The sequence below is a fragment of the Amblyomma maculatum genome, chromosome 5, assembly GCF_055883805.1.
Source record: "Amblyomma maculatum isolate TAMU_Amacu chromosome 5, ASM5588380v1, whole genome shotgun sequence".
Taxonomy (NCBI): domain Eukaryota; kingdom Metazoa; phylum Arthropoda; class Arachnida; order Ixodida; family Ixodidae; genus Amblyomma; species Amblyomma maculatum.
The window spans coordinates 30,302,968-30,328,220 of record NC_139348.1 but is presented as its reverse complement, the minus strand read 5'-3'; the positions used below and the strand labels follow the sequence as shown (position 1 = coordinate 30,328,220).

Sequence of the window (25,253 nt, the reverse complement as noted above, 5' to 3'; positions counted from 1 at the left end):
CAACGAAACAAGTGCATAGCGCACTACCGCGTGAAATAGGGCTTCATGCGGACGACGTGCACGACCTCGGAGCGTGGTTGTCGACGCGAGGGCTGCACAGTACCCACTGGGAGAACTTCGTATGTTACTTCCGTGACTCGGCGCAGAACTTCGTAAGGTCCGAAGTAACGGGAAATCAGTTTATCACACAATCCGGGCCGACGCACTGGGGTCCATACCCAAACTTTCTCTTCGGGATGGTAGGCGACGTGTCGATGACGGAGGTTGTAGCGGCGTGCATCCGTGCCCTGCTGTTGCTGAATGTGAATTCGGGAAAGTAGACGTGCTTCCTCAGCGCGCTGAGCAAACTGTTCGGCGTCTGGCATGAGTGGATGATCATCTGTGCAGCTCGGAAGCATAGCATCCAACATCGTCTGAACGTCACGTCCGTAGACTAGGCGAAATGGTGTAAAACGCGTCGTCTCTTGGGTGGCCGTGTTGTAGGCATAAGTGATGTAGGGGAGAATTTCATCCCAGTTTTTGTGCTGCGAGTCTATGTACATTGCGATCATGTCGGCGATGATTTTGTTGAGTCTCTCCGTGAGGCCATTCGTCTGCAGGTGATATGCAGTAGTTTTCCGGTGGCTGGTATGACTAAGCTCGAGCACGTCGTGCATGAGCTGTGCCGTAAAGGCGGTGCCTCGATCGGTTACGACTAAGGACGGTGCGCCATGACGCAACACGATTTGCTGCATGAAGAATTGAGCGATCTCAATTGATGTGCCCCGCTGCACTGCCTTGGTTTCCGCATAACGTGTGAGATAGTCGGTCGCGACTATAATCCATTTGTTACCCGTCGATGACAGCGGAAATGGGCCCAGTAGGTCGATGCCGACTTGGTCAAACGGCGTCCGAGGTGGAATAATAGGTTGGAGCAAACCCGCGGGTTTGAGAGGTGGTACCTTCCGACGTTGACACTCGCGGCAGCCTCTGACGTAGCGATGGACGGCGTCAGAAAGTTTAGGCCAATAATAGGCTTGACGAACTCGAGCGAGTGTGCGTGCAAAGCCTAAGTGGCCGGAGGTTGGCTCATCGTGGCAAGCAAAAAGGATGTCGTCGCGAAGGTCGGCCGGCACGACAAGGAGGTGCGCTCGATCAACAGTGCTGGAGTTTTTCTTGAATAAAACGCCATTCCGAAGACAGAATGCAGAAAGGTGCCTTCCAAACTGGCGGGGGACGTCAGCAGCGCAACCCTCCAGATGGTCAATGACAGGTCGAAGGTCTGGGTCAGCTCGCTGTCGGGTCATTATATCTGAGGCATTCAGTAGTCCAAGAAAACTTCTGTCATCCGTGGCGTTATCGACAAATCCAACGGGTGCCCGCGACAGCGCGTCAGCATCTTCGTGCTTCTGACCAGATTTGTACACAATGGAGTAATCAAATTCTTGAAAGCGAAGGCTCCATCGTGCTAGGCGCCCTGATGGATCACGGAGATTGGCCAGCCAGCACAGAGAATGGTGGTCAGTAACGACTTTAAACGCGCGTCCATAGAGGTAAGGCCTAAATTTCATAGTTGCCCACACAACTGCGAGGCATTCCTTTTCAGTAGTGGAATAATTTGTTTCAGCGCGGGAGAGCGTGCGGCTGGCATACGCAATGACCCTTTCCACGCCAGCTTGGTGTTGTACGAGTACAGCGCCAAGGCCGATGTTGCTGGCGTCGGTGTGGATTTCGGTGGTAGCGTCTTCATCAAAGTGCGCAAGAACAGGAGTAGTTTGCAGTCGTCTGCGTAGCTCCGCAAAAGCTCCTGTTGCTCGGCGGCCCACACGAACTGTGTATCATGCCGTGTGAGGCGGGTCAGGGGTGCGGCTACCTTGGAAAAGTCGGCGATGAAGCGGCGGTAGTACGCACACAAACCCAGGAAACGTTTTAAACTCCTCTTCATGGTAGGAACGGGAAATTTTGCGACAGCGGCAGTTTTGTCGGGGTCTGGCCTAACGCCTGCGGCACTCACAAGATGACCAAGAAACTTCAACTCTTTGTAGCCAAAGTGGCACTTTTCGGGCTTGAGCGTCAAGTCAGCTGACCGGAGGGCATCTAATACTGCTCGAAGGCGTTCAAGGTGTTCTCCAAAGGTTTCAGAGAACACGACATCGTCGTCGAGATAAACTAAACAGATTTGCCATTTGAGGCCAGCGAGAACGGTGTCCATCATGCGCTGAAAAGTAGCCGGCGCTGAACATAGGCCGAATGGCAGCACTTTAAACTCATACAGTCCGTCTGGGGTAACAAAAGCTGTTTTTTCGCGGTCCCGCTCATCAACCTCAATCTGCCAGTACCCGCTCTTCAAGTCAATGGAGGAGAAGTACTGGGTGCGACGAAGCTTGTCGAGCGAATCGTCGATACGGGGCAGCGAGTAGACGTCTTTTTTAGTGATGTCGTTCAACTTTCGATAGTCAACACAGAAGCGAAGGGTGCCATCCTTTTTTTTCACAAGCACGACAGGGGACGACCACGGACTGTTGGAGGGCTGGATGACACCATCACGAAGCATCTCCTGAACCTGTGTGTGAATCGCTTCACGTCCCGTCGTTGAGATGCGGTACGGCTGCTGGCGTATAGGGCGGGCATCGTCGGGAGTAATTATACGGTGCTTCACAAGAGGCGTCTGCCGAATTTTCGATGATGTCGCGAAACAAGCACTGTATTTTAAAAGGAGAGAACGTAGGTCGTGCTGCTGTGTTTCCGAGAGATCTGCACTAATATCCAGACGATCAAGGGATGGGTGCACATTTTCAACTTCTCCGAACGTAAAACATTCAGAAATGTCCGCTAAGGCGTCGGCGAATGCGATAGCGGTAGCGCGGAAAAGATGGCGGGGCTCGTTCGTGAAGTTAGTCACCAGGAGCTCAGATTGGCAGTTACGGAGATGGATGAGACTCCGCGCCGAGGTGATGCCGTGGGTGAGCAAAAGGGACTGGTTGCCCTCAGTGACCGCTGTTCCGTCACGCAGTTCATCGCAGTTAACGGTCACAAAAACACTGGAACGTGGCGGAATAGAAACGCTCTCGGCGGTAATTCGAAGAGGGGCGTGGCTTTGGCGGTCTGCGGTGTCAGTATCATCCGCTTTCTCAGTTGAAAAGGTCACGGTACGCTTCCGGAGATCGATAATGGCCCCATACTCCCGAAGAAAATCGACACCAAGGATACAGTCACGGGAGCAGTCAGGTATTACAAGGCAACTTACAACAAACGTGGAGTTGCGAATTTGGACTCTCGCCGTGCACTGACCGCTCGGAGTTACGACATGCCCGCCAGCGGTTCGAATCTGCGTGCCAGACCATGGCGTCATCACTTTTTTTAGAAGCGCCGCTAGCTTCCCGCTTAAAATGGAAAAATCAGCACCAGTGTCTACCAATGCGCTAACCTTATAGCCGTCGAGGACCACGGGTATATCCAGCGAGAGTCTATCTTCACGTGTACAAACTGTCGTCGGGGCCATCAAGTCGCGGTCGCTCACAGGTGGCGTTGTCGGGGGGTCTTCGTCACGTCGATTTGAAGCGGCCTCGCCCCCTGAGGTCGCTGTCTTTAGTTTTCCCGGCTCGGACTAGACGGCCGTCGCTGCGCCATCCAGGAGGAGCTGGCCTGCGAGGATAGTCGGCGTGGAGACGGAGATTGTGACTGTCGTCTAGAAGTTGGCGCCATGCGCTGCTGGGATACGTAGTCCTCAATATCCCGGGGTCGTTGGCCTAAAGGAGGGCTACGCATGTCGATGGGGAAACCCTTCAGTCCCAGTTGTCGATATGGGCACTGTCGATACAGGTGGCCAGGTTCTCCGCAGTGGAAGCACAGGCGCTGCCGATTTGGGGCACGCCACAGGTCTGCCTTTCGGTGGGGTGGTCGGCGGTTGTTGATGTACGGCTCGGGGTGGGCTGAATACAGCGAGCCTTGGTCGGGTGGCGGTAATTGTGTGGAATCGGTTGGGGAACGTCGCAAGATGTCCGCATAGGTTTGCCGACAGGGCTCGGTGGAGAAGGATGGCGGGTTAGCGGATGGTACCGAAGGCCGAAATGCTTGTTGGAGCTCTTCTCGGACAATACTAGCGATAGAGCCGATCGTCGGCTGGGGAGCACCGAAGAGCGTCTGGAGCTCTTCACGCAAAATGGAGCGGATGATGTCGCGAAGAAGATCCGGACTAGCCCCGAAGGCCGAATGCGGCTCCGTGAGCGAAGCGGCGAGTACCGGCCTGTCGTAGACTGCTGCTGGAGCATCCTTTCCATCGTGACTGCCTCCGAAAGAAACTTTGCAACTGTGCTCGGCGGATTGCGCACGAGCCCAGCGAACAGTTGTTCCTTAACGCCGTGCATGAGATGGCGTACCTTTTTCTCTTCGGGCATGGCCGGGTCAGATTGTCGGAACAGCCTAGTCATGTCCTCCACGTACATGGTTATGGTCTCGTTCGGCATCTGTATGCGAGAGTGTAAAGCCCTTTCCGCTCGTTCTCGGCGATCCGGGCTGGTGTAGGTGTCCAGGATGCAGCGACAGAACTCGCGCCACGATGTTAGGGCGCCTTCGCGATTCTCGTACCATGTACGAGCGCCATCTTCCAGGCTGAAGAAGACGTTCCTGAGCTTTGCGGTGTCGTCCCACTGATTAAATGCGGCGACGCGTTCAAACTGGGTGAGCCAGTCTTCGACGTCTTCCGTTTGACAGCCGTGGAAAACCTTAGGCAGTCGTGGGTTCTGGAAAGTGTAATACGTTGGCGTTTGCATGACGGGTCGAGGGGCAGCTGCGGTGGTGAATTCCAACGGCCCGTGCTCAGGTGGTAGGCCTAGGTTCCTCCGGCTAGCACGGTGAACAGGCGTGTCAATTGGCACAGGACCTGAATCCTGGGTATGCGGAGGAGTGCGGGACATATACTGGGATCGATACCCTGCGCCGACACCAAAATATGTCACGGACAACAGGGCTAGACGTAACAGACGACAAGACGAAGCCGTACCAGCAGGCAAAACGTTCGGCGCACAGCACGCGAGTCAACTTCAGTGTCCTCTTCTTCCAGGTGTAGCAAGAACATGGAGACACCAGGTGGCAATAGTATTTATGAGAGGCTGGCAGGCAATTGGAAACTGACCCTGGCAACGTTTAACGCTAGAACCCTAGCTAGTGAAGCTAGTTTAGCAGTGCTGTTAGCAGAACTAGAGGGTATGAAATGGGATGTCATTGGGCTTAGTAAGGTCAGGAGGCCGAACGAGGCATGTACTGTGTTATCGAGGTTTACCGGACAGGCGACAACTAGGAGTAGGTCTCCTTGTCAATAAGTATATAGCGGATAATATAGATGTACTCTATAGTATTTATGAGAGGCTGGCAGGCTTCACAATTAGGCTTAATAAGCGGTATAAACAAGGTAGTTATGATGACCAGGCAGTTGAAAGCTTCTACGAAGATGTAGAATCGGCAATGCGAAAAGTAAAGACGTAGTATACTGTACTAATGGGTGACTTCAATGCCAAGGTAGGAAAAAGCAGGCAGGAGAGTGCTCGATGAGGTCAGCAGATGAAGACTGCTGATGGGATTCACTGACGCTATCATCGGATGACGACGGCACTTAACCTCTGGTGGCGAAACCAGCGTGGCGAAAGCAGTTCCGCAGTGTCTCCTCGGTCACTGCCTTCTATGCATCGGAAAGCATGCAGAGTGCAGACAAGTCGACACTGTAGGTTTTGCCGCTGTTCACGCATAAGACCATGCGACTGAGCATGCGTGACAGATTGAGGTGCTTGAGTGTCTGGATAACGCCTTGGTCCATGGAGCGTGATTCCGTTCCCTCAACGGTAGGGACCTCTGAGCAGCGTCACCTGCCAATAGATAGCGGAAATATTGTAAAAAGGAATAATAGCAGGTTTAAAGCTTGCTGCACTCGTTGCTTCAGTGGCGCAATGGATTGACACTACTTACCTGAGCACTAAGCGAATAAAACATCTGTTCAAAACCTGTAATAGCAATATTTTTCGTCTATTTTTTACCGCAACATTAAAATAAGCTGCCATGCTCATTCCTGGGGAGTGTTCTCCTTTAGGTTACAATATGTAGTGTTTTTATTTTGTAATAGCCGCAAAACCAGCCGTGAACAGAGCCACGAGGTGATGGCATGACAATGATAACACTAATCAATTACCTTCACCGTATTCATTTCCTGCCTTCAGTGAGTGTATGTTACCTTTAGGTTGCATTCAGAGACACCTTTCGGTAACTATCACCGTTTAACCTGCCGAGAGGCAATCAGTGAGGAGAAAAGTTGCAGGACCCAACCGTTGAGGAGACTGAATTACGCATCCAGGGATGTCGTACAGCACAACACGCCACACATGAATGGTGATTGCGGCGATTGGTAACTGTGCACGACAGCAGCACGGCAGAGCTGGCACTGGTGGCACGGTGCAGCAAGCGGTGCCTGCTATCGAGGCTATACCGGGTATGCGAGGTTCCGATGGCATGATGAGCGGAAGATATGTTACGTGGGTCGAGGTTGCAGAAAACCAAAATGGCAGCGGCCAGAAAACCAAAATGGCACCAGTGTTGTTTGCGTTTTCGGTAGCTCTTGAGTCACGAATCGAAAGAAAAAGTCTGGAAAATCGAACGAGACGGATTTCAAACGTCTGGTATTTTGGTCGATGTTATACATTGACTCTAAGGAGTGTGTGGCGGTGCCATGGCAAGGTCTGGATTTTCAGGCAGGTCCGGAAAATTGGCCGTCCGAAATATCGGTCGGCGACTGTCTGCAACTACCTTTTCACACAGCAGACCAAGCACCAGCAAGGCTGGCTTTTCCGCATCACAACTGTGTGGTGTTGAAAGCAGTGCGTCAGAATAAAAGTTATTGTCGTTTTCACTGGCTCTGTGACATCTGACATGAATGCACCTCGCTGCTGCTTCCTTGGTACTGTAGCTGGGTTCGAAAGGCACCGACTCATGCTGACCACCAAGCTAACAGCCATCAATGCAGCTGCATCTTCCGCAGTGCTGTTGGTGAATGTGGAATAAGAACACTGTGTTAACAGTCACACAACCACTGACCGCACCACCACCACCAGTCATTTGTGTACTACGGCACAGCCTGCTGTCTGCAGTCTGAGCAAGCACTGCTTGGCGCTGGGAGTTCAATTTAATGGCGAATTGCATTCGATATATAGAATTTGATGTAGCTAACAATATTGACTAGTCTCTCATAGCCTGAGTCTCTTTGGGACATTAAACTCTACAAACCAAACCAACCAAGCTTGTTAGATTGAGGTTAATAGTAATACAGTGAATATCTTCTTTGAAAATTGCAGTCTTCAATAGCTCATGCATTTTGCACTGCTAGTGCTGTGCACATTACATTTGGTGCAAACGATCCTTTGCCACTTTCCAGCTATGCCGATGGGCATGCCCATGATGCACGGCATGCCAGCCCAAGAGAACCCGGCCTCCCCACCACAGCACCATCGTCCACCGACCAGCAGTCCATCAACAGAGTCCAACACCGCTGCTCCGCCAGTGCAGGAGGCTGCCCTTATAAGCTTTGACTGAGCGCAGACAGTCAGTGGGCACTTCAGTCTTAACTGCTTTTGATCGAGAGAAAGCTTTGCACATTGTGGCAAGAGACAGACTTCGTTAGCAAGTCCCATGTGCAGTTGTACAGTCCGAGCATTGTAGGACGTTTGTTTGTGCATGTATTTCTCATTGCTTAACTGAGAATTGATGCTCTTCTGTCTTTCTTCAGCAAAGTGGTCGTTGCCAGCAGTCTTCAGTGATAAAAGAGGAAATAGAGCTGTGGGCGTGGATCAGAAAACCTTAATTTTTTGGAAGTTTATATTTTGGAGAAGGAAATCGAGGCTCTGCGGTTATAGTGCCATGCAGACTTCATGCCACGGTTATGCAGCAGTGCTCCAAGTCACCCGTAACGTGTAGTTTTGCTGGTTGCATATTTAACCTCGCAGACGGACTGCCTGGAGGCTTTAGCAGCGTTTCAGTGGATGTTCCACCATCTTGCAGAATGCTAGACTCGAGTGCTTTGAAAAACCGCTCACGACAGCATGCAAAGCTGTTGGCACTTAAGCACTCAACGTCTTATTTTTAACTGACAAGAATAGGGTGCACCTGTCGCTGCTCCCACTTGGCTTTCAGATGCTTTTAATACTGAAGCTCTTAAATTTTGTGTTGGCACATCATGTATTTCATATAGAAAGTTTGAAAAAAAAACGGGAATCTTTTTTTAATTTCTTCAGTGCCCTCTAACACTTACTGCTCACAGTCGAATCTCTGTGTGCACAATACAGCAGATGTTAAAGCCTTGCACATCATTAAATTGTATACTGCTGGCTTGTTAACACTGCCTTCATAGTTCGACGTAGAACTAAAATGCTGTCTTGCTGTGGAAATTTGAAAAGAAAACAATCTGGCCATTAAGCACAGGAGTCGGTTGCCTCTTTGCAAGCACAGCATCTCTAACTAGTTGATTTCATGCCCCCCAAAAAATAAAAGTGCTTTGTTTTCCAAGCACACGTGTTCATATGACCGTCTCCCTGAATCATGTATAGTTACTCAAATGTCATTGATGCTCCTTGAATGTGCAGAAACAGAACAATTAAATAGTGCAATGGCAAATTTTGTAAGTATATAGGTACGTATATCGGAGCTGCTTTATTTCTGCTGTGTATATTGATATAACTCGTAAAATAAAGGCTTTTCCTTATGATAATCCTTGTGGTTCTACTTGCTCTTGGTAGCACGTCAACAAGGCGTGTTAGAATGTCTTTACCTCCTAAAGCTGCATGTGGGCTGTTAGGAACACATTGTGACAGACATACACACATGCCCTGGTAGCTCAGTAGCTCTGGCACTCGGCTGTGCAATATAAATGCACATTAGTAACAAATCCCAGGTTGTCTAAATTCGAAGCTCTCCACACAGCATCCATCAGTCGTGTGTTGATTTGGTACAAACACCCCACTATTTAAATTGTTTTAAATAATTTTTGAAAAGTGATTCATAATTTTCTACAGGTTTCACAAATGTGATTATTTGCTAGCTCTTATACAGGAAGAGTAAAGATTAGGATGTTGAATTCTGAGCAGGGAGTTTCAAAATTTCATTAACGGATGCTTATCACATCTTACCACTGATTTGTGCTCATGAACTTAAGGTTACCTCTGAACTATCACGGGTACATAGAGCTGACAGCCAAACACCTGTAACTGCACCTTACAACAAAAATGTAGGCAAAGAAAAAACCATTCCGGGCAGACCACCTATACTATGCACTGGTTGGTAATACTGTACTTGCCAGTTAGAAAAATATTTTTGTGACAAAAGTTATGTGCATGCAGTTGTTCTACAGACCAGTTAAGAACAAGTAAAAAATGCTTTTATTAATGTAAAATGTACTACTTAAATTTCAGTAAACAGAGTATGCATGCAATTTTGCTTGATCGTTATTGCAACTTGTAGTAATAAAACCAACTGAGGACAAAATGCTGAAAGTTTCAACAGATGTTCTAAAGTCCAGTAAAGGCTTGTAACAAAAGAAATGTGGCACAGTCCCTAATGCAGACTGAGGTCAGCAGAACAATGCACCCATTGCTTTAAAACAAAGTGTGTTGTGAAGCAACAAACGGCTTCATCCCCTTCCAGATAAGCGAGCCATCGGGCCTCACTGGTCGTGGACAGATAAAGAAAAGCACTTCATTTCATCTCCTCTGGTAAGCAGCACTAGTGTCATCAAATATAAAGGCTTGCACATCGCAAACTACTCCAATGACTTGGATTTTGCACAGAGATCACATTCGGAGGTGTGCGCCGCCATGCTTATTAAGACATAAAAGTTACCAGAACATAGTGTATTCTGAATAAATTATGCGTATAGATGCATAGCAGTGAACTCCAGCATTTTTCAGCTCGATAAACTGGTGCCATCTGCAGGCAGGCCAAACACCTCGGAAGCTCTTTGGCCATGACTTTAGCGTCTCACCAGCAGGTACTATACCACGTTTCTTTCCTACACAACCAGCATGTTAACAATTGAATATATTCATATAAAGTGCATCACAATTTGGTACCACATGGTACTAGTTGCAACCCTGAGCACCACAGCAAGCCGCCTGTGCAGGACTGTCAGCCAACGGTTTAGGCAGTAGCAGCACTAAAACCAGCCATTATTTACATCGCTAGAACAGCTAGCACAAATGCCAGACACCATGGAATGTTGCCGTGAAAAAGCTGGCCGCACATTCTTGTCCCATGTGCACCGGCATTGTCCTGGTAGCACACCGTGTCACATTTGCGGCTAGGTGCACTTCAGGCACTCTGTTTCGGTCTGCCCGGGTCCAGAATGGCTTTCGACGGGTCACAGGAAAATGATACAGTCAGTGCATAGCGTACGCCCCTGTCCACTTTCTCCACAAAGTGTGGGTTTTCCGAACCAGATGTGAAGGCCAGGACACGACCTGAGAGAAGTGCACAGGGCAGGTGTGAGGTGTGTGCTTTGATTCAGGAATAGTAAGAACACCAAGATCTACTGTTGTAAACAAGTGCACACAACTGCTTGAAGCGACTCTGGCTATGAGAGACAGCATAGTGGTGGTCTCCGGAAATTTTGACTACCTGGGGTTCTTTAACGTGCACTGGCATTGCACAGCACACGGGCACCTTGCTTTTTGCTTCCATCACAAAGCAGCCGCTGCAGCCTGAATTCGATCCCACATTCTTGGGCAGACAGCATTCAACCACCCTAACTACTGCACCACCATGGCAGACAGAGCACGGCAGTGACCACGAAAGAGGTCGTGGAAAGGGTTGCCATTATTAATGACAGTAAGTCAGAGATCGTCACAATACTGATAGAGTATTCTATAATTTATGAGTTATGATAACAAAAGCCCTATAAAGGACTCCACAGCAGCAAGGTAATAATTTTGCCATCCTGGCATCGCTATACTACACCACCACATGCCAGTTTTTCAATGGCACAACTTGAAGAAGCGGCATAAAGGTGTCCATGAGGTATCCTGAAGCAACACATGGGCTATGAAGAGGAGAGCTTCAGTTTTATTTAGACCTACCGAAGCTCTTTAACAAGTGCTGCCACTGTGAAGTGCAACTGCTGACTGATAATAATGTCACAATTCAGGGGCATTCCCCCCAAAGGTTCAGTGATGGAAGAAGATGGGCCATTTGGACTACCAGAGGCACCAAGTAAACACCATTACATAATATACTGCTAATCGTTCAGTGCAGGCCGCAGAAGGCTTGATGCTTCTGATAAAAGCATTAAAATGCACACCAAAAATGAAGCTACAGTTACTCACCGCTCCTAGGTTCCACAGTAGCATTACCCCTGACGCTATCCACAAAAAACAGACGGCCTCCACCAAAGTCCGTTCCATAGTCCGTCAAGTACAGCAGCGAGGTATAGTGGAATGATCCATACTGCTCCTGCCAGAAGACAACAGTGGACAGATGTATGAAGTCAGTTGCCTATGCACCATGTGGCGGCAGGAATTTTGTGTTCGAAACAATCGGGTGCACTTGAGTGTCCCATATTAATACCTATCATAACAATAGTAAAACAAGGTCGAACTGAAAAACAAAAAATAAAGAATGAACCCCAACTCCTCCTTTTTCCCCTCGTTTGTTAGTCTTCCATTGTGAAGTAAGGTGAAGCAAACCAGTGGAAATTAATGAATTAGCAGCATGCCCTCCACTGCAAAGCTGCTCTCTGAGAGTGATGGCATTCAAATCTTGGAGGGCACCTTGAATGCCTGCTGAGCAGCTTCTCGTGCAGTCACATTGTAATACTAGTATCATCCACACCACTTCTGTCTCCTTTAAATGTAGATACAAACAAAGAATAGAGATTATATCACACATGAGTTTACCTTATCAACGTGGACGTGCCAGTATTCGTCGTGCACAGTGATAGCTGGCCGAGCTGTCATTTCAGAGAAGAAGGTTGGATGCGTCAAATGCAGGGACTCTGGTTTCACACCAAACTGGAACCCGATGAGGCTTCGAATTTTGTCCTTGACCTGCCTGCGATGTGCAAAGTAAAAATACAAATAAAAGCCCAATGGTAGTCGACACTAGACTGTGAATATACAACGCGTGAAAAGTAGGTAGGCCAGCACACAGTCATCAGGGCCATGGTGAGCCTCCTGCAATGTTGCAACAGCTCCAAGGCTCAAGCAACTGAGACCAAGAGTAATGTTTTGCTCCCAAGAACTGCCATAGAAACATCATTGCAGAACAGTCAGCCAGTCACTTCCAAAGCTGTCCCAAGTACTCTTTGACAATGGACCTTTAGGCTGTCATGTGTGCATTTCTGCAAGACATGACAGGCCATCACACATGGTTGTGACTGTAAAAAATGGCAGACAAAAAAAAGCAGTTAGCAAAAGCATGATATTTTGTTGCACATCTGCCTCATACATACAACAGATGTTTTTAAAGAAGTAGGGACACCTGGAGCATCAAGGGACAGAAAGTGGAAGCTGTGACAGATTTTCTCTTCTTGGGCTCCAAGATAACCCCGAAATGAGACTGCAGCCATGAAATTAGGAGACGCCTACTTCTGGGAAAGAGAGCCATGGCTAGCCTTGACCGCCTAGTAAAGAGCAGAGACATTAGTCTGCCGACCAAGATCCATATAACTCGCGCTATGGTATTTCCAGTTGTGATGTATGGATGCGAGAGTTGGACTGTGAAGAAGGCTGACCGCCGAAGAATTGACGCATTTGAATTGTGGTGCTGGCGGAGAATCTTGAGAGTTCCTTGGACGGCCAGAAGATCAAATCAGTCGATAGTGTCGACCATAAACCCTGACTGCTCATTGGAGGGTCAAATTCTAAAGTTAAAGCTCAGCTACTTTGGTCATCTGATGAGAAGAAAGGAGTCGCTGGAGAAAGATATGATGTTGGGAAAGGTTGAGGGTCACCGGAGAAGGGGTAGGCAGTGAACGCGATTGTTAGATGGCATTCTCGAGGCGCTGCAGATGAAGTTATGTGATGTTAGGAAGATAGTGAGAGACCGGAAAGCGTGGCGTGATATGGTCCATAGGGTCACGAAGTGTCGGACACGACTGAACGACTGAACTGACCTGAGGGGCACCAAAGTACTACATGATGCACATCTTTGCAACAGTGTTCATGAATCATGAAAATCACTTTTATTAGGTGAATAATCTCTAATTGAATTTTCTCCCTTGTGCAGTTTCGGTTTCAGCTGCTGATGGATGGATGGATGACAACTTTTACTGTCCACCTTAAATAGAGACCCCTTATTCCCCACCCCCGGCACGCAGGCCTAGGGAATGGGGGCTGGAGCCTCCGCATCTAAAGGCTAACAGAGATTTTGTCTCTTTGCGGCCCCGGCCCTCAGGCGGACGGCTTGTTGCTGCCGAGCGGGGTCTTCGCTCCGCAGCACGGCTTCCCAGCTCTCTCTGCTATTGATATTTTCTTAGACTCCAGTAGAGTCAACGCATTCCCATATAATGTGGTCGAGAGTACCCTTCTCCCCACATGCTTTACAAAGATCATTTTCCTGTCCCCCGGTAGTATGTGAAAAGCCAATACTGGGTTAACGAAATTTCCAGCTTGCGTCGTGAATGCCAGGAACCGACACGTGCGCTGGGATCCATATTAGGTTGACTTTGGGGGTCAACTCTTTGCCGGCCAGGATCCTCGCCGCTTCTGGCGAGATTCTGCCTTTCATGAAATTCCCGATAGCAGTTTTACTATCGCCGACTACAAATTTTGCTTCCATTCCAATGCAAGCGAGAGCACTATAGCAACTTCTTCGGCCGTCTCTATGCTGTTGCTGCGAATAGTGGCTGCCGACTTGGGGGCTCCTAGTCCGTTGACTGCTCACCGCCGCGCCAGACTTCTCACTAGCTGCGTCCACGTAGGCAACCTCTTCAGGATCCATTTTTCCGAAGCATTTTGTTAGCGCTTCGGCTCTCTTATTCTTCCTCTCGGTATTATGCTCCGGATGCATATTCGTCAGGAGTGGAGGTAGCACTATTTTCTCCCTACATTTAGGGGGGGACATTAGTTCTAGGGTGCTAAGTTCAGTCGTTCAGTCGTGTCCGACTCTTCGTGACCCTATGGACCATATCACGCCACGCTTTCCGGTCTCTCACTATCTTCCTAACATCACATAACTTCATCTGCAGCGCCTCGAGAATGCCATCTAACAATCGTGTTCGCTGCCTACCCCTTTTCCGGTGACCCTCAACCTTTCCCAACATCATATCTTTCTCCAGCGACTCCTCTCTTCTCATCAGATGACCAAAGTAGCTGAGCTTTAACTTTAGAATTTGACCCTCCAATGAGCAGTCAGGGTTTATGGTTGACTATATCGACTGATTTGATCTTCTGGCAGTCCAAGGAACTCTCAAGAGTATTCGCCAGCACCACAATTCAAATGCGTCAATTCTTCGGCGGTCAGCCTTTTTCACAGTCCAACTCTCGCATCCATACATCACAACTGGAAAGACCATAGCACGCACGAGTTATACAGATCTTGGTTGGCAGACTAATGTCTCTGCTCTTTACTAGGCGGTCAAGGCTAACCATTGCTCTCTTTCCCAGAAGCAGGCGTCTCCTAATTTCATGGCTGCAGTCTCCTTCCGAGGTAATCTTGGAGCCCAAGAAGAGAAAATCTGTCACAGCTTCCACTTTTTGTTCATTGATGCTCCAGGACTTGATAGGGCAAGACGCCATGATCTTTGTCTTTTTAATGTTCAGTTTAAGCCCAAACTTCTCACTCTCTTGTACGCGCATCAAAAGTCTCTTGAGTTCCACTTCACTTTCTGCCATTAAAGTGGTATCATCCGCATATCTAAGGTTGTTGATACGTTTTCCAGCAATCTTCACTCTAGCTGAAGACTCGTCCAGACCGGCCTTCCTCATGATGCACTCTGCATATAGGTTAAATAGGCAGGGCGACAGTATGCAGCCTTGCCTCACTCCTTTCTCAATCGGAAACCAATCAGTAAGACCATGCCCAGTTCTGACTGTGGCCTCTTGTCCTTCATACAGTTTCCTGAGGAGACAGATGAGGTGAATTGGAACTCCCATCTCTTGGAGAGCTTGCCACAATCTGCTGTGATCTACGCAGTCAAACGCTTTCGCATAATCAACAAAGCAGAAGTAGATGGGTTTCTGGAACTCTCTTGCTTTTTCCATGATCCAGCGAAGGTTCGCAATTTGATCTCTAGTTCCTCTGCCCTTGCGAAACTCAGCTTGCACGTCCGGAAGCTTCCGATCCACATACTGCTGCAGCCTTCCTTGGAGGAATTTCAACATCACCTTGCTAGCATGCGAAATAAGCGCGATCATGCGGTAGTTGAAACAATCTTTGGCACTGCCTTTCTTTGGAATGCGGATGTAAACTGACCTCCTCCAATCCTGTGGCCACTGAGAGTTGTCCAAATCTTCTGACATAATGTATGCAGAATGTTAACAGCGTCATGGTTGAGGTTTTGAAGCAACTCAGCTGGAATGCCATCAATTCCGCTAGCTTTGTTCTTAGCAAGGCTGGCTAAGGCCCATTCAACTTCACTCTTCAGGATGCCCGGCTCGAGATCAGTAATCACAACCGTCCCGTTTGCACATTCGGGTCCTTCTTGTACAGTTCTTCTTTGTATTCCTGCCACCTCTTCTTTATCTCTGAGGCGGTCAGACTGCAAGCCTGCCATCTGCAAGATGGCTCTGCCACCTTCTCAGCTGCTGAACAATCACTGTGACATCACAGACAAGTTTTGGTCATGTGAGTTTTGAAAAAAAAAAGAAAGAAAACTGCTATATTGCCACTGCTTATTCAGATTTTTTTATATGTGTGTGATTTTATCTTTTATACAGACTTGCAGAGCAAGTGGTGCAAAATTAAATGAACAAAGTAGTGACCATGATACAGTTATTTTATGTCTCAGATTATGTTGTTTCAGGTTAATAGGGTTTAAAATTACGACGCGACTCAAGCTATGAGAGACGCTAACTCTTAAAGGGCCACTGTCCAGGGAAGGACCTTTTAAGCAAAGGAGCCCAGTGTTTCGATCAGGTACCGGAGATAGTCTGTGCAAAATTCTACAGCGACACGCGCGCCGCAAAGCATCGAAAATACAATTCAAAGCTCCCTCATGCTCTCCTTTGAGAAGCCAGCTTCACCGCTCCCTGCGCTGGCCCGACGGGCCCCGATAACGACGTACGTATCGGGAACGACGTCCATTGGTCCGTCTAGCTGACTGACGGGAGAAGGATGGGTGTCTACCGCTCGCAGCGCGCTTTTCCCTCGCCACGGCCAGACTGAATCCAGCGGCGCGCGCTCCCTCGACCGTTTTTTTTTTTTTTTCGCGCTCGCGGAGAGCCACGCCCCGCCTCCCGCCAAACGCGGAGGAGGAAGGGGAATTTGTATTGCGGAGGCTAGACGACCTCAGGCAGGAGAGTGAAAAACCTTTGCGAGGGAACGGAAGGAGAGAGGCAGGATAGAATCGGGTGATTGAGGTGGCTGTAACTGCGTTATTAGTTACTCTTTTCAAAAACATTTTGCGGCCTTGCGTTCCAGGGGCGAAGTCTCACAGTCACCGGGGAAGAAAATATTTTCGATCGGAGGGTGGACAGTGGGCCTTTAAGTGATGTCATAGTTGCAGTTCAACGATTGAAACTGAAACTCAAACTAATAAATATTAAGTTATAAATTATTACTGCTCTTCTACACAATTCGCATGCCTGTTCATGTTCAGTAATGTACTGCACATCATTCCAAAGACAAAATACACAACCAAAATTTAGTCTGTGTACCTCACATATACACGTCACAACTAGCGACAATATTGCAATATATGTCAGTTTCTTGTAGCTGTTCAAGAACTGAGGGCAGAGGGCTAAAATGAACCATATCACTTAAGTTTAAAAGTAGCAGCCAGCAAGGTGCGTCATGACTAACTGCAACATGTCAAAGTTATAAGTAGTTCAAACCCACTTCAACAGAGCAGCCCATTTAAATGTATTATGGTATGAACTCTAACAAGTGAGAACTAGGTTTGTATAAACAGACTGAGGATGAACTCACTTGTAGACTTTCAAGTCTTGGTCAGAGAATAGTGTAGTGCCTTTTCTTTCAAGAAGCCTGTGCACAAAAACATATAAAGCATGTTGAAATAACGAAATTGAACACCAATACAATATGTGATCATTCTGGAGAATCAATCAGCTTACTACTCGGAGGCAAAGCAAAGAAATGAACTTGCTTGTAGACATTGACAAACTTCTCCCCAAGAGAAATAGATCCAGAATGAAGGTCCAAAATTGATGCTCCGCCATCAGAACGGCTCAGTGCCAGGCCCCTTTTTGCTAGGCTGGAAGGCAGGCAGAAAGAAAAAGAAGTGAAAGAGTTGTCCATTTTAGACAGCAGTGAAGTTTCAATGCAAATTATTTGTGGCATCATGCGTATACACTACGGCTACATAACATAACCGATAGTTATTAATTCTCAGCTCGTCTACTAGTAGGAAATCCAATTACAAAAAATTTTACTGATTTGTAGGCTTGCAGCATAACTATGGCTCGCTACTGCAAAATATCAGGAAAAATATTTCACAACTGTGCCTGAAGGCACAAACTTGTGCAACCTTAAAACCCTGTCCATGACATTGTGTGCACACAAAATATCAGCACAACCTTAGGAAGAACATGGTCTTAGGGCGTAATGCTGAACTGAACCGAAAAACTTACTCACCTCAATAATGCACTGCTCTCTTCGGTTGTGACTACACTGCCAGACACCACTCTTCCACACTTTAGGGGTGCACAGTCTAAGTGATGAAAAATTAAAAGAACACAGTATAACCATATAATTACAATAGGGTCAGCAATGGTTGTGAGTGGCATAACATAATGTCCTTTTCGAGTTTTTGCCGATCACACACTTATAAAATGCAAATTTAAATATAAGATATTCAATGCAGTTTTTAGCCCTGGTTTTTATTTTTTCTAGAAAAGTAAATAAACAAATTGAAAATAAACGCTCATCATCATCAGCCGGAATACACCAAGTGCAGGGCGAAAGCCTCTCCCATTTTCCTCCAATTAACTCGATCCTGTGTTACCTGCATCCGCTTGACCCTTGAGAACTTGTTAACCTCATCTGCCCACCTAATTTTCTGCATGCTAAGCTTTCCTTCATATGGAATCCAATTGGTTACTCTTTAGAGGCCATCGGCTACGCTCTCTTTGCACTACATGCACATGCTCATGCATTTCTTCGTTTTGATTTCGGCTAGGAATGTCAGTATAACTTAGGTAATTTCTCTGCACGCTTTCTATCTAAAATAAAGATATACTCTACAAATGGTAGAGGCAGTAGTTCGCAAAGGCGCACAAAGTTGTAAGACATCTGCTTGGCATATTGACAGATAACTTAGAAACGAGAACGTATACATTACGCACAATGAAACAATGAAATACTAGCCAATTTCCTGGATATACCAATGATAAATGTGGACAGAGATATAATGAAGGCCATTAACAGGCGTGGATAACTGCGATATATATGACACCTCGGTTGAATGGGATAGATGCTGATATAGTATATATTTCACTTTAATAACTCGGGCAAAGAACCAGAAAAAGCTTCGAAAACACGGTGGGTTGAAATTATGCTGTTGCAACTTGTCATGAATTTACTGTCCGACTTGTCTGCTCGCGGTACCTTTCCTTGATCTCACCAAAGCCAACAGAAAGCCTTCAAAAACGTACCTTTAAAGAGGCGGCGGTCTTTGACGTAGTCGTCGGAGCACTCCACCGTTTCAGACTTGATCGGAAAGACTTCGCTTCGAGACGCGAACACCGTGACCGTCTCAGATTTCCACCTTGCTGGAATGTAGAGGGCTGCCAGCAACGCCACGGACACGGCGACTCGCACGACGATCCGCCGAGCAGGAAACACGGGCGCAGCAGACGATGTGGACGGGGTGGAGCCGGTGTCCGACGAAGCCGCCTCGACCGTGGGTTTTCTCGAATCGCCACGTTTCCTGAGCGCCATTACTGCTTCAAAACGCACTCCGCTGTCGTCAAAGGGCGAAGGATATGCTTTCGCTGAAGCCAGAGTGGCTCATCGCCAAACAATACGTTCAGAGCGAGCAATCCGCACAGCTGTGTGACCGATTCGGTATCCGGCGCTTAAGTCACATGGAACTGCGTCTTGAATGTCGCCCGAAGTCTTGCCCCTTATAAATTTCATCAACAGTACACGTAGCGAATTCATGCAAACAAAAAAAGAACGCTAGCCAATCTCAAGAATTTTGAAAGGGGATAACTGCGGGGAGGCCGGAGCGCAATAAGTTGCAATAAGGGTGGCATCACGCAGCGGCCATATTACCAATAAAACAGGCGTGAGAATTGCTATAGCAACTGCTTTGACTACCACTGGCTACTTTTAGTGCTGGCTAGCATGTATTTGCTAGCCACAAACTTTCCAAACAAGGCAGTTTTTTTGTTTTGCAATGTTTATTGCTTCAGGGCATAAAACTTTTATGACGGATAAAAGGTGTGGTCAAATAAATGAATAGAGGTTGTGTGGTGTCCAATCCACAATCCACATTGACCTTGCAATCATAGAGTTAATACAAAGACTCTAGAGGGAAAGCTGGGCAGGGAAACGAGCTTCCCACTGGTTGGTCGCCATCATCAAATTTTCATTGTGGCCAGCACAATTTTTGCTCACTGCGTCAAAAATGAATAAAGGTTCGAACAAAAGTTTTAAAAACTGCTGCAGATAACACAACTGCAGGAAATTTCCATACAATGTTTTCAAGTTTCAAGCACATTATATGATCTTTGGCACCTTCTTGGTCGTAAAGGAATGATGTAGAACTATTGGAAACCATGTTTGCGAGCAGACTTAGCAGACGCCCTTTGAGTTTCGGTTTCAAATTTCACTTTTCGAGCGCCTCGAGGACAGACTCTTGAAACAACGAGAAGTTTATAGCAAACAGGTGCTTGCTCTTTCATGCATCGCGATGGCGCCTTCCTGCGCTGTATGCAAGGCAACAGCTATAAAAGGATCCGGCACATCACTTCACGTGTGAGTAGACGTGCCACATTTTATATTTGCAAATTTCATAATAGGTGTTCATAATTATACCTGTGCCAACTAGAGTTTTCTTTCAAGCAAGTCAAGTTATGCTAGATTAGATTTGTATGCTTGATTTTTTCCCCTCTCGTTCTCCTCTTTCTTTTTTCCTGCTTAATCTTTAGTTTTACATTATTTTTTTTTTAAGTCAGCTGACAGCATATGTATGCTCAGACTTGTCTTACGCTGCTAAAAACTGCCCTACAAGCCTTCTGTTGGCTTTGGCAGGCCCATATATGCATCATGGCATTCCACGAATGAATCATTATTATGGTATACTTGCATGATCTCGTTTAATGCTACATGGGTGTGAAATTGCACACTATGAGATGACTAAAATGCTCAGTTCCTAACTTCGGGCTGCAACTCGAATAAAAGGTCTTCAGTGATATGCCTTACCACTGTGTGCATGTCTTGCCATGAGATGCACAAAGACCATTATGATCCGTTTATTTTTAAGTATATTGAGCTTCCTTATCGCCATTTCCCCAGCCTGCTAGGGGACACATTATGCTAATTTTAAATGGTGAATGATCGAGTGTTTTCAGTGGCATCTAAATTTGTTTTAGATTAATGTTTTGCATCGCTAATACATGCGGTAATAAAGACGATATTATTTAGCGCATTTCTGATTCCTCATAACTGCTACTCCATATACTGAAGAACAAACAGCTGTTAAAATGGCTGGAGATGATGCTGTGGTGAGATAATCCCATTGCGACATCGTCCCGCGCCAGAAAAGATACGTCGACTTCATCCTATGCGAAACGCAAGGTAAAAAAATGCACAAGATCCACAGGAGTTAAGAAACCTTTGACATTTATAAAAGGAAACAAAATAAAAAATACGCACACAAGGCAAATCAACAATAAACACACACGAGCACCCTTTGACGTTTGCTGTATGCAGCACTAGCCATCCCGGATAGATCAAGAAGGGCCGTTAGCTGTGGAATTCGTCACTGTTTTTTGTTAATATACTGTGGTCGCCGTCTTGCACCAAAGCAAATTTCTGACGTGTTTTCAGGTGATCGGGCACAGAGGAGATGCATGTGTTCTCGACAGACGAAATGCATGCGAAGCGCGTAACAATTGCAGGGATAGCCCGCCTTACGATAACAACTCGGAAGAGGCAGGACACCTATGTGATGTTACAGTAGGTACACGACGCAACATACCACCAGAAATACTCCAGACGCGACGATTCTGCCGTTGTTTACAGCACCTACTCTACAGTAACACCGAAGCCGCCAGTTAACTGCACGCCGCCATCTTCCCACGATCTACGTTGCCAGCTTCAAACCATCTTCATGTGCCTGATTTAGCAAGTAAAAATCATCTGGCAACCATTAAACAGTGTGATGATGGCGGCAATCACGCGGTCACTACTCGAATGCATTGGCTGAACGGGCAGCTTTCCCTCTAGAGTCTTTGTATTAACTCTATGCTTGCAATCCATCCGCAAAGCACGCTGGGTAATTCCGACTTTTGGGTCCATCGGCGGGATGCGCGTCTGCTGCGCTGTGCTTGAAACTCGGCATCGAGAAGTTAAATTCGACTTTTCACGCGTTTCGTAAGCGCAAATGAAGTCGTAGAAAAGGTTATAATGATCTGCACATATGTTATTACCCTATTTAACGTTTCGTATTTTAAGAAAACGGGTGAAAAAGTATTGCAAGTGCAACCATTACAACGTGTGTCGTCTGTTCGCGCTGAAGTTTAGCATGCGTCATTCATTCGGCGAAAGTTCGTTTTTCGTTGATGTTATCATGCAGTCGCCACATATATCTCTAAAATATACTATAGTAAGCATTCTTTAGAGGCATTTCGCTAACAGAAGCCGGATAATTAGACTGCCGGCAGCCGCAGTTAAGCGATACGTAGGAGTGGACTGTCACGCAAGTTGTAGCTACGACGGTGGACAGCTGAAAGCATGCAAATACCAGGACGACATAGTGCACTTTTTTTGCAAACTTTACAAAGCTTTATCGGTTTATGCTGCACTGCCCGAGAGAATCAGAGCAGCTAGAGTTTCTTTTCTTGCGGTGTACTGCAGGTTTGTGCAAGTACGGCCGGTACACGCGTTTTAGTTTCGATCGGCTAAAATTGTGACATGCGATTCTAACGACTGTTGTGCTATTCCTTCATAAGATCTCGATTTACTTACCAGTGCTTCGAAACAGTATGCACAATCTTTGCTATTTTAGGTTACATGCTCTTGACAGCTATAGCTCAACTGATTTTGTTAACATATGTGTTCTAGTTGTTGTTTTTTCTTCTTTTCTTAAAACTTTAAGAGGTATACAGAACTGTATCATGGTTAACATCATAATGTCAATCAATGAAAACATTAGGAGGATCATGAAAAAATAATAAAAATCTCTCTCAAACATTTTATTTTTACTTGAGTTAGAAAATGCAACTGCATCATATGAGTTCTATTTTTAGCAGTGCTGTATTCATTTTGCATGCATCATACCCCAACATGTATGTAGCCAAGACTATACGGTCAAAAACCTCCGATGCTTTGAGAACGTAGCTATTCTGGCAGTCAGAGAGATATATCCACTTGCCGTGGCTGCAGTGCATGCGAGAAAACCCTATTCATAACCAAAATTAACTAGCATAATATGTGGGACATTTTACGATATTCACATACAACTGTGGGATTGCTCTCCATATTGTCACTGACCAGGGTCGATGACACAAATGAAGACACAGGCTTGATGGTACGGAAATTAACTCTTTATTGGGCTGACTTGCGCTCGCAAAAGAGCTAACCCTAGCAAAAAAGACCAATAGGGAGCGTTATTGGTTCTATAAGAATCGGTGTTGGTTCTGTAGGTATTCTATGTGTTGTATCTGCATTTCTATGGGACTTATACAGAAACTCATAAATCTTATAGACGGGTACATATTTGTCCTATAGGCAATAGTATTGGTTTCATAGGTTTATCTGTGGGTTGTATAAGAAAAGTATCAGACAAGTGCAGAAGCCCATACATCTTATAGGCTGATACATGCTTGTCTTATAGACCACTACATATTGGTTCATGTGTCTGATACATCAGTATGCCTTTGTTTATGGGTCGTACATGCAGGATCAGTCAGTTGGAGATTTTAGGGTCTTTTTCATTGTTTTCTTTTCCATCTCGGACACATCCCCAAAACTCACGCATTCATTCCGTTTATTGAGTGTTGCCGTAATGTACAATATTAGCCGCAATAACAATTGAGAACGCCGCGACACAAAATATTCTCACTTAATTCTGCGCGAGGTCTCAACAAACTGCGTACGGTTGGAGCCGCAAGACGCGCGTCCAAGCAACTGCAACCGCCGCCGAAGCGAGAGGAGTCGACATCGAGCACGCGACGAGTATAAAACCCCTTGATACTTTGAAAGTTACGCTATACTGGCTAGTGTGCCGTGCGGAGGGCTCTCTCAATGGGAGGAGGTGTCCGCGCCGGCGATGCCTTCCAACTTTGGCCGCTAGGGGCGCTGCTCATCGTAAAGGTGCCGTCGACGCCGTCGGCCGCCGGCGCGCCCTTGATTTGCCGCAGCTGCGCTGGCCGAGCCATCATTGGGTTCGAGCGCTTTGGACGCGTCTACGCTGTTCTTTTGTTTTAGTCGTTCTGTTTCTTGCATTCATATGAGATAATTAAATTTGCAACGACTAATGATGCTAAAAATAAAGCATCAGGGCAGGGAAAGACATGTTTCGTGTCGCTCTGTCGGAGTGGCTACCGCTCGAATCAGGACTAGGTTTCTATGTGCGGTGTGCCATCGGACCCTGCGCAGCTTGCTGAGTGGAAGCGGCTGATTAAAAGACAGGATCGCAAGTTGACTTCAACGTGTGTTGTCTGCGAAAAATATTTTGAGGAGAGCTACATCGAGAGAACGTTCAAAGTGACAGTAAACGGCATCGTCAACGAGCTCGCTAGAGATAGACCACGAATTAAGCCCGAAACCGTGCCAACGCTATTCGACCATTATCCGAGCCATCTTCTGCCTAAGAAGACATCGAAAAGAAAGTTGAGGAACCTCTGTGACCAACCGGCCGCTAAACGACTGCAGACGACACAGCCATGCACGCACCGTCAAGGATGTTTGACAATGCTTCCAAGGAGCTGGCAGCAGAAGAGCCGAGCGAGAACTCATGCCCGCAGCAGCAGACGTGCAGCTTTGAGCCTCGGGATCCGTTTGACTCAATTTACATACCTGCAACTTGGACCAAATTAACCGAAGCACCTGCTGGATCTGAAGCCTACGCGCGTTATCGGGCCTAAAAAAAGAAAAAGAACTTTGTCACTTTGTACATAGAAAAAGTGATAACTTTTGGAAGCCTGAACGCAGTTCTGTGGACACTACAGTGTATATTCTCGGAAAAGAAAAAAACAAGCGCGTACAATACAACAATATCTAAAGCTGAAGATAGAGCTATGTAGAGTGCACTGGAGGGTCTTTGTTCCGAATGTGGCCTGCAACCAGCTGATTCAGGAAGCACATATCATTCATGGAAATATATTTTGCAGAAAAAGTGTCGCTTGACCGTCAACTCTGAAGGGATTAGCTGCGCTGAATGCAAATACCAGCGGAGGCTTACATAAGATGCGCAGAAAGAAGGAAAATTAAAGCATGCAACTAGCCAAATAAATGCTGCAACATTTCTCGCGCTCTGAGAAGAGCTAAGAGAAAACTGGCATGGAGCGCAGAACAAGTGGCTCTATTGAAAGCGCAAAATGAGGAGCTAATAAGTGAGTCTGTGGTTAAAGCTTGTTTTTTTTTTTTTTTTTTTTTTAATCACGCGCGTGACCTAGACAATTGTGACCGTACAACAACCGCTCGGCTGCTGAAACCGCGAAGCCGAAACTGGTGAAGAAAGTAAAATTATATATAAATTACTTAGCGGTGGTAAGCGAGAAACCACGTGGAGAATTATACAGGAATATCTAGCGCATCATTAGCAAGTGAAAAAAAAAATACCACCGAAAATTGGTATCAGACTACTTTAAAATTATTGCGGTGTCATATGTGCGGCCTTTCTCCAAAACCTTTAGCGGTGCATTTCTATATTTTTACTTGTTTATTGTTGCTGCGCCTTT

The 25,253-nt window shown here is 46.7% G+C and overlaps 2 protein-coding genes across 4 annotated transcripts in view; one reads left to right on the top strand and one right to left on the bottom strand.

The window, feature by feature from the left end:
• The window catches only part of Hrs (Hepatocyte growth factor regulated tyrosine kinase substrate), a 39,671-nt gene extending 30,946 nt beyond the window's left edge, over positions 1-8,725 (top strand). For both annotated transcript variants that reach the window (XM_084603571.1, XM_084603570.1), the window contains exon 15: positions 7,397-8,725. In XM_084603571.1, the coding sequence (XP_084459697.1) occupies positions 7,397-7,554 (158 nt within the window). In that variant the 3' untranslated portion in view covers positions 7,555-8,725. The remainder of the gene's footprint in view (positions 1-7,396) is intronic.
• Positions 4,886-19,458, bottom strand: LOC146187943 (2-oxoglutarate and iron-dependent oxygenase domain-containing protein 3-like). Of its 2 annotated transcripts, none has more exons than XM_084603573.1 (7): positions 18,777-19,458; positions 17,758-17,833; positions 17,270-17,377; positions 17,092-17,148; positions 11,901-12,054; positions 11,331-11,457; positions 4,886-5,840 (listed from the first exon to the last, which is right to left on the bottom strand). In XM_084603573.1, exons 1-7 carry the CDS (start codon positions 19,060-19,062, stop codon positions 5,716-5,718), a joined length of 933 nt encoding a protein of 310 aa, XP_084459699.1. In that variant the 5' UTR covers positions 19,063-19,458; the 3' UTR covers positions 4,886-5,715. The 2 variants fall into 2 exon arrangements, with proteins under 2 accessions (XP_084459699.1, XP_084459698.1); XM_084603572.1 differs by lacking the exon at positions 4,886-5,840 and adding an exon at positions 9,370-10,469 and having other exon boundaries at positions 18,777-19,435.
• Positions 19,459-25,253: the final 5,795 nt, after the last annotated feature.

Bases quoted from the DNA above. Each gene is read 5' to 3' on its own strand.
- LOC146187943 (XM_084603572.1), bottom strand. From the start codon at position 19,062: ATGGCGCTCAGGAAACGTGGCGATTCGAGAAAACCCACGGTCGAGGCG. The intron at 17,834-18,776 runs GTACGTTTTTGA...TTCATCACTTAG, and splicing joins AGACCGCCGCCTCTTTAAAG to ACTGTGCACCCCTAAAGTGT. The intron at 17,149-17,269 runs GCAAGTTCATTT...TTTTGTGCACAG, and splicing joins AAGTTTGTCAATGTCTACAA to GCTTCTTGAAAGAAAAGGCA.